At 38.5% G+C, this 13451-nt stretch overlaps 1 protein-coding gene across 1 annotated transcript; it reads right to left on the reverse strand.

Moving 5' to 3' along the window:
* Positions 1 to 204: 204 nt before the first annotated feature.
* LOC113064667 (calcium/calmodulin-dependent protein kinase type 1D-like) lies at positions 205 to 12829 on the reverse strand. The gene is made up of 14 exons (XM_026235535.1): positions 10872 to 12829; positions 10339 to 10467; positions 9041 to 9142; positions 6331 to 6456; positions 3421 to 3495; positions 3195 to 3333; positions 2994 to 3117; positions 2833 to 2908; positions 2642 to 2754; positions 2382 to 2460; positions 1586 to 1673; positions 1204 to 1511; positions 809 to 912; positions 205 to 727 (listed from the first exon to the last, which is right to left on the reverse strand). Exons 3-13 carry the CDS (start codon positions 9124 to 9126, stop codon positions 840 to 842), a joined length of 1287 nt encoding a protein of 428 aa, XP_026091320.1. The 5' UTR covers positions 9127 to 9142; positions 10339 to 10467; positions 10872 to 12829; the 3' UTR covers positions 205 to 727; positions 809 to 839.
* Positions 12830 to 13451: the final 622 nt, after the last annotated feature.

Here is a 13451-nt window from a genome sequence, read left to right on the forward strand (position 1 = left end):
TTGTGTTATTAGATAAAATTCTGAATGACTTGACAGCCCTAGTACAGGCACTGCAGAAGGAGGCGGAGTCTCTGATGACGGACACCAGAGAAATCATGCAGGCTCTGAAAGGTAGTGTCTACTACACACCCATCCCATAATGCTCAGCACACACATCCTGACAATGGTATTTAAACACAGATTAATTCTCCACGACATTACACTGGTGTGTAAATAGCTTTATTTTATGTATTTTAATACAGACATACAGCAGCGTGTTTATGGGGTACAGCAGGGCTCTGTGCTGATACCGACTTAATAAGCCCCTAAATAACGCATTAAATCATCTTATATGCATTTATAAGACATAAATATTATGAATACAACAGTGAGCATGAGTTTGAAATAAGAAAATAAGATTGAAATTAAAAACACTCAAACCCGCCGTCGCTCGCAGTAAAACAGTGGCACACGTGATCTGCCCTTCCCATGATGCATTGGCATCGGCCCAAATGCAACTATCGTACATGTACTGTATATACAGAAAATAATACAATAAACCTGCCTTGTCCTGAATTCCTGAGATAAATGACACTCTCAATCTGCTTGAAATGACAGAAGTAACACTTTCACTAGTGAGAGATGAAGATCTGAGACGCAGACATGTGTGCGATTGGCACTCGTGTGGATCCGACGTCCCGAAACGTCCATGAAGAACACACACTTGATCATCCTACGAGCGCAGGATCTGAGAGAGACACAGAAGACGGGATGTCACACACCTTCACTGTCACAGGACGCTCAAAGCGGCAGCCTGAGCCCTACTCACTTCATTTGACTGACAGCTGTCAATCAGCCCATCACATCACAGAGCAAACCCCAGTCTGCAGTGACTGGCCCCGCTCATCTGTGCAACACGTCACTCTGTCTGATCTGAAACAGAGAGAGAAAACAATCATTTTATAATTTAATTAATCAACCAATTACATAAATATTTTCTAGTCTTTAAAATATCAATATTTATAAGCATTTTTTTTTTGCATTAATTTTATACTTATATACAAAGGCATCATCATATTCATTCTTCATGGACAATGTTATCCCAGAATGCATTGCTACCGGTTCTTTGAAATGCCCCAAAATGTTGGACGAATCTTAATTACAGATATACGTAATTAAAAACAGATCAATTGATAGACTGATATAATTTGGGGCGGGTTGCACCTGTTGGCGGCGCTGGGCAGTTCGGACTCGGAGCAGTACACGTGTTGCCCCGTCTCACAGATGACCAGTGCGTGCATCGGCTCACTGTTACAGGCCTTGAGCGGGCCCCGGCCCCTGCTGACATCAGCTTGAGGTGACAGGGTCATGTGACTGCACGAGGGGTTCCCATTGGTGTCCAGCTCATCCGAGGGCGGGCCAGGGGACGAGACGTCCAGCACCTGGATCAGTGGAGCGGGGGCCGGAGGGTCAGCGTGGGCCAGCTGCAGACGCCGCATGTGACTGACCACCACCGTCGCATTAATGACTCGCTGAAACACATGCACCGTCAATAATTCAGAATTCATGCACAGAACGAGAGAATAGATGATCTGCCATCTCTCACCTTCCACTTGGATTTGGCAAAGGTTTTCTGAATCTGTTCACCGACAGACTGAATGATGTTGTTATTGTGCGCCGTGTCTCCAATGATCCTGCACACACAGACCAGCCACATTCATTCATCATACAGCATGTTGATTCAGAAATCTGATTACTTATTTATCAAGCTGCATGTTTTTATGCATTAGTTTAACAACTTATACAATGTTTTTTCATGAATCAGTGTTTATGCACAAGTTATTATAAAATTATTTGTGAATCTTAATGCACGTTTACTGTATATATTAGTCTGTTTATACATGCACAAGTATGTTGATTCATCGTGACTTATGTTTATTCATAAAACAGCATGCTTATTTTAGAAATAAATGTTTATTTATAAAACTGTATACTTATGAATCCGCATGCTTAATAAATAAACTTTGATTTAATGATTAGTCAAAAAATGTTTAAAAAAAAAAAATGCATAAATATGTATACTCGATTATGAACCTGCCTGTTTTATGCATTAGTTTTCTTATTCATGCATATGAATGTTTATTGACGATACAGTAAGCCTTTTTCATAAATCATAAATTTTCATTCATCAAAATATGCATGCTTATGATTGATCATTATATCATAATTATATTTATATTATTATATAGGTTGTTTATTTGTTTAACCATTATTTAAACATTAAATGTAGTCTGTTTTTTTCCATGCTTCACTACATCGGTTCATAAAAACATTTGTTTGTTCATGTTTATTCATGTAAAACAGTACTGAGAATCTCTGAGATGTGGTGTCGTGTTTCTCACCATGCATGACTGAGCGCTTGTTCAGTGGTGAAGCGTTTATTAGGGTTTTTCTCCAGCATGTGCCTGACGAAGTCCTTCGCTGCAAAAATCAAAAGTAGAGAGAGTTAAATCACAATTATTCAATTATTCAGGCATAGAAATCTCTGCCTGAAGAATCTCTACAGGAGTTGATGTTGTAATGCAGCTGATGGCCTCCAGGTGGCAGTAATGTCTTTTCATGTTTATGAGGCTTCTGCGTCTGCAAAGTGTCTGTGACGCACCTGACTCAGAAATGTCGTCCCAGTACGGAGAGTGGAAGGCGTATTCAGCCTTCATGATTTTGGAGAACAGGCGTGTTTCGTTCTCCTCATAAAACGGTGGGTAGCCGCTCAACCTAAACAAAAACATAAGTGATTGAAGGAAAAACACAACTGAATGTCTCCCAGAAGAGTCTAGATGAACCCAGACTCACAAGATGTAGGTTATGACACCGATAGACCAGCAGTCCACAGCTTTACTGTACGGTTTCTGAGCCAGAACCTCTGGAGCTGAGGAGAAACACCAGAATCGTGAACATTAGACGCAACTTAATGGAAATGTAATGATGTTTTGGTTGTGTAAAACTATTCATACCAACATATCCTGGTGTTCCACAGGCTGTGGACATCACGCCGTGATCGGCCATCTTGGACAGGCCAAAGTCAGTAATCATGATCTTGGCGTTCTCATCTGGACTGTAGTACAGCAGGTTCTCAGGCTACGGATGGACAAAACCACGCCGGTTAATGATATTTCATTATAAAGCTGAATTGCTAGAAGATCGTCCTCTCTCACCTTCAGGTCTCTGTGGACGATGCTGTTCTGATGCAGGTAGGAAACGGCCTCCAGGACCTGTTTGATCACACGGCTGGCGTCTTTTTCTGTGTAAACACCTCGATCCAGAATACGGTCGAAGAGCTCTCCGCCCGACACCCTTCACACAAAAACACGTTAAAATTACACTAAAAAGCTGTGTGGGTTTGTGTTTGTGTGTATATTTCAGTCTTTATCAAACACGTACAGCTCCATGACCAGGTAATAGTGCGTCCTCGTTTCGTAGAAATCTTCCAGTCCCACCACATTATCATGCTTTATCCTGAAAGACAGAGAGAGAGAGACTTGGTGTTTAATGCTGGTTTGTAGTGTTTTGTCAGTAGTTTTAGGGGCTGTTGTCTGTGGTGTTTAACCCTCAAACCGTATTCACTTTATAGCCCTTAATCCTGTAATTGTGGACAAATGTGGGCACAGAGGACTCAGGTGTGATCCTATTTTTTATTTATTATAAATGTTATATCACTGTCTTCGATAAAGTTTTGTCTATCTATTTATGGTGCTTTTTTATTTTTGAATTTATTTACCTCAAAAAGTACCATATTTTCTATGTAAATTATGCTTATTTTTATGTTTTATTTTATTTTATTTTTTTAACTACATTAAAATATTTCAATAAGTTCTTAGAGCTAAAACCTAAAGATGAAGTGACTTTGCTGTCACCTGGTGTCTCATTTTGGTATTAAATTAACAAAAAACAATATCAATAGCCACTAGATAGCTATAGTACTTAATGGCTGCATATATAGGCTGAACTCTATGAACCACTGCATAAAATGAATTTGACCTCTCAAGTTTTTGACTATCACAAGTTAAAATTGTAATTTAAAAAATATATATATTTGTTAGGTGAGACTATACAAAGATGCCTAAATATGCTTAGATAAATATGACCATGCTATAAGGAAAAGACAAAGTAGTAGATCATTTATCATTTATGTGTTTGTGTGTGTGTGTTTGTGTGTGTGTTAGTGTGTGTGTCTGTGTGTAGTGTGTGTGTTAGTGTGTGTGTGTGTCTGTGAGTGTGTGTGAGAGAGAGAGAGGGTGATGAGCCAGGTGGATGATTGGATCATACCAAAAAACATGGTCAGACATTAGCCCAGCTCTGTCATAGGCTCACTGAATGCATTGTTTGTGTGTGTGTGTGTGTGTGTATATGAGTGTGAGTTTTTGCCATGATGAGAATGTTGTACAGGATCAGCCCTTCATTTGTGTGTATGTTAGATATGCGTTGTATTGGATCTATTAATTTATTTTTACAAAAAACAAGAAGAATGCTCTAAATTACAGTTTTTCCCATTCATTTCTATGGGTGCCCATTTTTGACCCAAATACAAGATTAAGGAGGTTTTTTTTCACCCACTTAACATTGTAGAATTGAGTCAAAACAATTTGTGTGTGTTCAGGAGGCAAACTTAGGAAAAGTAACCAAGTCTTGTACCGCTCAGATACAGGGAAGTTTTTTTAAAAATAAATCAAAATTATTTTGCCCACATTTGTCCAGAATACGGTATTAGGGTTATGAAGAGTTTGCGTTGATGGTCTGTGGTGTTCGTGGTCTGTGGTGTTAGTTGTAGTGATGTTCGCGGTCTGTGGTGTTCGCGGTCCGTGGTGTTAGTTGTATGTCGTGTTCGTGGTCCGTCGTGTTCGTGGTCTGTCGTGTTCGTCGTGTTCGTGGTCTGTCGTGTTCGTGGTCTGTCGTGTTCGTGGTCTGTCGTGTTCGTGGTCTGTCGTGTTCGTGGTCTGTCGTGTTCGTGGTCTGTCGTGTTCGTCGTGTTCGTGGTCTGTCGTGTTCGTGGTCTGTCGTGTTCGTGGTCTGTCGTGTTCGTGGTCTGTCGTGGTCTGTCGTGTTCGTGGTCTGTCGTGTTCGTGGTCTGTCGTGTTCGTCGTGTTCGTGGTCTGTCGTGTTCGTGGTCTGTCGTGTTCGTCGTGTTCGTGGTCTGTCGTGTTCGTGGTCTGTCGTGTTCGTCGTGTTCGTGGTCTGTCGTGTTCGTGGTCTGTCGTGTTCGTGGTCTGTCGTGTTCGTGGTCTGTCGTGTTCGTGGTCTGTCGTGTTCGTGGTCTGTCGTGTTCGTGGTCTGTCGTGTTCGTCGTGTTCGTGGTCTGTCGTGTTCGTGGTCTGTCGTGTTCGTGGTCTGTCGTGTTCGTGGTCTGTCGTGTTCGTCGTGTTCGTGGTCTGTCGTGTTCGTCGTGTTCGTGGTCTGTCGTGTTCGTGGTCTGTCGTGTTCGTGGTCTGTCGTGTTCGTGGTCTGTCGTGTTCGTGGTCTGTCGTGTTCGTCGTGTTCGTGGTCTGTCGTGTTCGTGGTCTGTCATGTTCGTCGTGTTCGTGGTCTGTCGTGTTCGTCGTGTTCGTGGTCTGTCGTGTTCGTGGTCTGTCGTGTTCGTGGTCCGTGGTGTTCGTGGTATGTGGTGTTCGTGGTCCGTGGTGTTCGTGGTCCGTGGTGTTCGTGGTCCGTGGTGTTCGTGGTCCGTGGTGTTCGTGGTATGTGGTGTTCGTGGTCCGTCGTGTTCGTGGTCCGTCGTGTTCGTGGTCCGTCGTGTTCGTGGTCCGTCGTGTTCGTGGTCTGTCGTGTTCGTGGTCTGTGGTGTTCGTGGTCTGTGGTGTTTGTGGTCTGTCGTGTTTATGGTCTGTGGTGTTTGCATCAATGTTTTTATGTCAGTAGTCTTTTGTGGTAGTAGTCTGTGATCATGTCTGTTTTGTTGTGAACGATGTTTATGTTTACGGTCTGTAGCCAGTCTGTAGTGTGTTTCACAGTCTTTGGTGTTTATGGTCTGTCGTGTTTGTGGTCTGTGGTGTTCGTGGTGTGTAGTGTGGGTGTTATTGGTCGGTGGTGTTTATGTTAATGGTCTGTGTTATTTATGGTCTGTAGTGTTTGTGATTATATTTGTGATCTGAGTGTTTATTTTAATAGTCTGTGATGTTTATGGTGTGTAGTGTTGGTGATATTGGGGTGTGGTCTTTATGTTTATCGTCTGTGCTTTCCGTGACAATGACCTGTGATGACTATGTTTGTGATTTGAGTGTTTATTTTACAGGTCTGTACTGTTTTTCTTAGTGGTCTGTAGTGTCAGTGCTACTGGTCTGTGGTGTTTTCTTGTACCTCTTCAGCACTTTGATCTCGTTCTCGAGGTTCGAGTGGTGCAGCTGTTTTTTCTTCACGCACTTCAGGGCATAGAAATCCCCGGTCTTTCTCTCTCTCACCAGGTAGACTTCAGAAAACGAGCCCCTGCAGAAACAGTTAAAGGGATATTAAAATGTAACCCCATAAACAACAACAGAATCTTTTCTGCAGTATGTGAAGCTCTAAATGTTGGCTTCCCAGTGAGCTTTAAGTTCAGTGCATGGAGATCAGTGCTAATCCATCGGCACAAGGCCGTGCTGTGTGTGTCCAGCCTGTTACAGTGAAGACTTGAACCCACCCTGTCCATCTTGAGTCCACCTGTCCCATGAATAACTCTCTTAGGAGGAGGATTAGTGTGTGTTATATAAGAGGCCCAGTGCTGCCCCTCATGACTGATTACCCACAATGCCTTTAATCCAGAACACCCTAGCAACCACCCAGAACAGCTTAGCAACATGTTCTCACCATGCTTGGCACATTCTCAACCCATCTATGTGTGAACACAGACTCCTACAGCAGAGATTATTACACTAGTCTCAGTTTGGCCATTGCTAACTGATGAGTGGGTGATTCTCCAAACGTGCTGTAATCAACATAAATGTGTCCAGAAGGCACTAATTCTAGAAGTTCTGACAATTTTACAGAAATCGGTCTATAACCTTAACAGAACTAGCAAAGACTCGTAAGATTTAGTTCTCTTCTGAATGCAAATATGTCCCTGTGGTGTAGCTCAGTAAACCCACTTGCATTCACCGCTCAGTAATCCTTTAATTGAGCAGTGTCAGGATGTTCTCTGATGTCTGTGTCTCATTCACGGGCAGATGAAGATTAACAGAGAGAGAGACGCACTGACACTGACACAGTCAACAAACTACTGACAAACATCTCTGAATATCAACTTACAGATCATTCAAAACCCTTCATGACTCATAAAGTCAAACAATATCTCATAAAGCTGTATAACGCTTTATAATGCCTCGTAAAGATTCACCCATTAATTCATCTCTATTCCTCACAAAGATTTGTAACGCCTCATACTGCCTTCATAATACTCCAGATTATTTTAGCACCTCATAATATTCCAAAACACTTCATACAACTTCATATGAGTTTATGATGCCTCATATTGTTTCACACCATTTCATAATGCTCCATAAAGTTTCAATACACTTTGAAATGCTTCATAACAACTTATTATGCTTTAAATAGTTTCTTAATACTTTGTATTGCTTTATAGTGGTTCATTATGCCTTGTGAAGCTTCTTAACCCCTTATAGTGCTCTATAAAGCATCATAACCCTTCATAAAGTGACATTATATTGTCTCTTTAAGCTTCATAGCATAGCTACATTGGACCACTTTATAATTCTTTGTAATGACTCAAAGCTTCATAACACTTCACGATATCTCATTTAATGGTTCAGCAATGCAATAAAATGCTTCTTAAAACACCTTTTAGTGCCTCATATTTCATAAAGCTTCATAACAACCTCATAATGCTTCATAGCCCTCAACAAAGTGCCATAAGATCTTACAGTGCTTCTTAAAGCTTTATAACATTTCGGAACAGTTTGGTTCATAAAACTTTCACAGCACTGCTTCATAATGATTCATTATGCCTTACAAATCTTTTTTTTTACATCTTATAGAGTTCCATGAAGCTTCATACACTGCTTTGAAATGCTTCATATCCCCCAATAAAGATCAATTTAATTCACAATGCATCACAGTAGTTCAGTACAATCTTACAAAGCTTCCTAATGTCTTACAGTGCTCCATAATGCTTCACTACCCTTCATAAAATATATCAGAAGAGCTTACGTTTGTATAAAACTTTATAATGCTTTATAATGTTTTCTAATACTTTAACGTGTTCCCTTAAGCTTTATAACATCTCATAATGCTTCATAAAGCTGCATAGCCCTATTACAGAGCCTCATTTAATTGTTCTGTATTGCCTTACAATGCATCGTAAAACAATGAAGTGCTCCATAAAGCTTCATTAAATTTCATAAAGTTTCATAGTGCCTCATAATGTTTAATAACCCTTCATAATGTGTCATAAGAGATAAAAGTGCATCGTAAAGCTTCATAATATTTCAAAGAGCTTATAATGCTTCCTAACAACTCATAATGCTCCATAAATCTTCATTACGTCTCATAATGCTTCATAACACTTCACAATGCCTCCTACCGGCTCACTTTACAATGCTTTATAACACATTTCAGTTCCCTTGCATTATTACAATGTATTAAGCTTCATAACACGTTATAATGCTTCATAACCCTTCATAACCCTTCATAGAGATAACGGTCCCTCTCACAGCCTAATAACAGTTCAGAAAGCTTTGTAACGCTTCATTAGATTTCAGAAGACTTGGTCTCCTCTCATAATGCTTCATGAAGCTTCATAACACCTCACAACGCCCATCAGTGGCCTGTAATACTCTGTCTCACTGCAAACCGGCTCCTGCAGGTATTTCTCAATAGGAGCCAGAGGATGAAGGGCTTCATTGATGAAGATGGCCCTGGGCCTCAATCCGTTAATCTGTGTGTCTCTCAGTGCTGTGGAAGACATGTGTGTCCTCTGAGAGCTAAAGCTGCTGATCCTGTAATAGCGCTCAAGCTTCTGACTTCTGACTCAGCACACTACATCTGCTCAGAAAACATCAGCGTGTTCGGTACTTACGAGCCCAGAACTTCCTTGAAGTCGAATATGTCCTTGATGTTGCTGGTGATTTTCTTCCAGCTGCAGTCGATCTCCTTCCGACCCATCGTCACAATCTGATTCCTGCAGAAGACACATCTTATTCAGCACATGTGTGTCTTCACGCTCCTAATCCTGCAGAAGTCTGACTCGACTCTTATATAAATGAGAAGCGCGCGTTAATCTCTGACCTCTGACCTCTCTATGTAGGTTATTGCATTAACTCTCACACTGAGATCTGAAGAAAAACTGACTCATGATCAACAGCTACTCATTAAATCAAATCACTGTAGAAAAAGTTTCTGTTCAAACGAACTAAACTAAAAATGCTTTAGTGGTATTTCACGGTAACACTTTACAAAAAGGTTTCATTTGTTCACATTAGTTAACTATATAAGTTAACATGAACTAACATTAAAGAATGTTTTTACAGCATGTATTACTCTTAATTCAACATTAAATAATACAATATTAAAATCATAAAATTATTTTCACCAAACTGTAAAAAGTTGTATCCTGCTGTTGTTACCTATAAAAGTATTTATTTAACCCTTAAAAATTGTTGGTAAAACCTAAAAGTTATTTAAGTTTGTTCAGTGATGCTAAATAATATTTTTAATTTAGTTTTTTTAGGTTACCTTTTTTCAATATAACTGACAGTAACAAATATCAATAATTCAATAATTTAAAAATAAATATTGCATAAAATAGATTTAAAAAATAAACATTTTCACTTAGAAGATGCTGGTACATTTCACAATTCACAATTAATTACAAAGAAATGTCAAGCAACAATTAATGATTGCAACTAATTAAGGAAACGTTTGAATTGAATTAAACATGAAATTAAAGCAACAAAAAACGAAATCAGTACTTGTAAACTACTTTTTTTTTTTTTACAGTGTAGCTAATGCATTAACTCATGTACACAAATGAGACCTTAATGCAAAGTGCTACCAATATCACAATAACTTTACTTAATAACATTAACAGATATTGTTTCATTATGTGACGTTAAACAGTTAAATGGTTACCGCGGATTTCAATAATAAAGGACAGTAATAAACTTTAACTGATGTATTTTCATATAGAGCCTATTCAAGACTGAACAACTATCGGTCTGCTCGTTATTATATATTTATTAATGATTATCATTTACATTAAACTTTAACGTGTAACTGTCAAAATATTCACAACAGTCGAGATACTGAGTTCAGAAGTAGCCAGAAGCATCAGTGATTATGTGAATGAATGTGAATGAATGTGAAGAAGTGTCTTACCTGAAGCGCTCAGGAGCTGTGAGTCGCACCTGTCGAGCGTCTGTCTACCTGCATGCTCTCGCGCTCCGGGGGCGGGGCGGGGCCGAGGCGCGTGACGTCACCCGCCGGATTACAAACAAAGCACAAGAGCTGCGCTTAATAAAAAAATAATAATAATAAAAAACAAATACCAAGAGCATCGCTTGAAGTTAAAGACGCAAACAATGAGGATCTTTGTGTTTTATGATGAAAAACCAACTTTGGGAAGTTCTTTGTATTTAGTTAATTTACTCCAGCATTTCCGACTGTTTTACAATTGCAAAAATGCAATGCGTTGATATGTGTGTGCGCGCTTTCCATGTAAAATAATAATAATTGAATGAATAGAATCACTCATTTAGTTAATAGATTATGTTGTTGATATCAGAAAATTAAACAATCAAAAGCATCTAAAAGTTCGGTAAATGCAAATGTTCGAGTAAATGCAAAAATGTTATAACATGCACATTATTGATTACTGCGCGCGCGCCTGTGTGTGTGTGTGTGTGACTCACCTGTGTGACCAGGTGAGCACTGAATCTTTTCAGTGATTGTTTTTATAATCTAATATAGTTTTGCATCATGCATGAGTTCATGCTGAGTGTGTTTATCCTCTGTTAGCTCATATCTGTTGATAATAAAGTGTCAGAAGTGGACACAGAGAGTGTTAGTGAAGCACATGAAGACACATGAGTCTCAGCACATGCTGTGTTACATCACCAGATCACTTCACAGCTGCTGTGGTGTGTGCCTTCACAGTATATCCTCACAATACAGACACACACATCACCATCTGCTATTACACAGGAGCTCAATAATAATCGTTATATAACAGAAACTCTTCTTTTTGAGGAATAGATTAAATCCTTTTATTCTTAATTATACCAATTATTACAACCACTTAACATTTTTAAAAACATTATTTAAATTCAATTAATTTATCTTCTTTTCTGATTCCGATTCAATAGACCTACTTCAAATATTTTGGAAAACAATTGTTTTATAAACATATAATCCTATATAACATAATTAAAATAAGTGTAATGTAATTCATGCAATATATTTTCTGTGATGCTCCACAGTGTTTTTCAAAGATGAAAAAGTTTTAAAAACCATAAAATCTAAACAATTAAAACATGATCTACATAATCATATTATAATTGAATATAATTATTAAAAATAATATTGTTATTCTTAATTAAATTAATAAAATTTGACTGCATTGTGCATTGTTTGGTAAAGTCTATAAGTTGATTATGAAATCAGACTCTACACACAGTTTCAATACTTCAAAACAAATAATAATAATTATTATATTTGCATTATTTTCTGTCGTGCATGTTGTTTTTCAAAGTCAAAAGAAATACAGACTTAAAAATATTAAATACAAAAAAAAACATTTACAATAAAACCATTAAATCAACAACAACAACAACAAAAATTCACTAATAAATATTTATCCTAAAGATAATAATTTGCATATATATTAAGTCAGATAAATATTTCCCCTAAAGATGATCAATATAGTTCACTGATACAGATTTCCCAAAGTCTTTATCAGCAGTAGAAGTTAGTTTAAAAACTATTTCAGCTCCTGTGAGCAGGTTTAATCCGGTTAAAATTAGCTTCCCAGAAAACAGAGAGCACTTCCTGATCTCGTTTCTCATGCTGAGCTGTGATTGGCTACTCAGCAGGATGTGGGCGGGATTAAGAAGCCCTGAGATACACAGGACAGGAAACTGAACAGCTGTGATTTATTTCAAGAAGCCAGTGAAAACCCATTAGCAAATGTCTGCAAATGTTTATTCAGAACTTCAGCAGAATGATGATGAGAGTTTAATCTAACCCAGATCAGGTTCATTTGATACCGCTATTATTCAATTAGATGGATGTTTTCATTCATAAACTGCATTAAGTTCCCTTAATAAATATTAATATCTCTCACTGAGATGTCCAGTATATTCATTACAAGAACAAACCAAAGAAAATAAAAGCAGTGTGAAATGAGCAACACTGCACATTTCAGAAGCTTCTCAACGTCTCTGTTATTAGTGTCATTAATCTTTATTAAGGACACAGGTATGGAGCCACATTCACAAAGCTTTCAGTGAACGGAACACTGTAATCCAGTTAAGTTGATCTGCTGTGCTCAGTTATGAGTGAATCAGTGAGTGTAAATACTGCCATCAGATGGAAACCCAGTCCATTACTCTCAGTCCAAACCACCAAAGACAGAAAATATCTCTTCATTGGTGATTTAGTCACCACAGAATGCTCATTTTGACCTAAACCAATCCTTTCTGGTGGATTTTACTTGGGGGGTCACAAAAGGTGCCAAAAAACACCTTGACCCCCCATTAACCCCCCCACCCTCTTGCTGATTATAAAAATATTTATATACGGGATAAAGATTAAAAAATGTTTCTCTTCAAACTACGCACAACAATAAATAATTTTTTCGACATTTATTCGTACACTGAACCGAGAACCGTTTCTGTCAGACGCGTCTGATTCGTGAACCGAGGAGCTGATGATACTGTGCATGTGTGATTCAGTGTGAAGCAGACCGACACACAGAGCGTCTGAACTGATTCTTTTGGTGATTGATTCTGAACTAATTCTGTGCTAATGTTAACCGAAGGCTTGAATGAAGGGTAGTCATCGCGAATGACATCACATCGAGCACAAAAGAACCGGTTTTGTTTTTTTTCAACCGGTTTATTTGATCGAATGGTCCAAAAGAACCGGTTCACTTGAGAACCTGCTCCTTTGCACCTTAAGTGATAACCGATTTTTTTTGTAAACATTCCCTTTTGTGAATGCCTGCCCAATTCACAATCATAATATTAGTACAATTTATTAATAATAATTCATTCTCAGCGAAGTGATTTTGATGTTTATTTCCTTATTATTATTTTACAAGGACGATGTGATGTGAGAACATGCAGATATGTTGTTTATATTTCTGTGTGTGGAAGTAACACTAGCGAGCTGTTTGATGGGTCTGGTCTTTATGTTATTTGACTAAACTTTTATTATATAACAGTACTTATTTATTTATTACGTTGAGTGCCTTAAAAATAATTATCACAACA

Source organism: Carassius auratus, chromosome 47 (genome assembly GCF_003368295.1).
Source record: "Carassius auratus strain Wakin chromosome 47, ASM336829v1, whole genome shotgun sequence".
Lineage (NCBI taxonomy): Eukaryota > Metazoa > Chordata > Actinopteri > Cypriniformes > Cyprinidae > Carassius > Carassius auratus.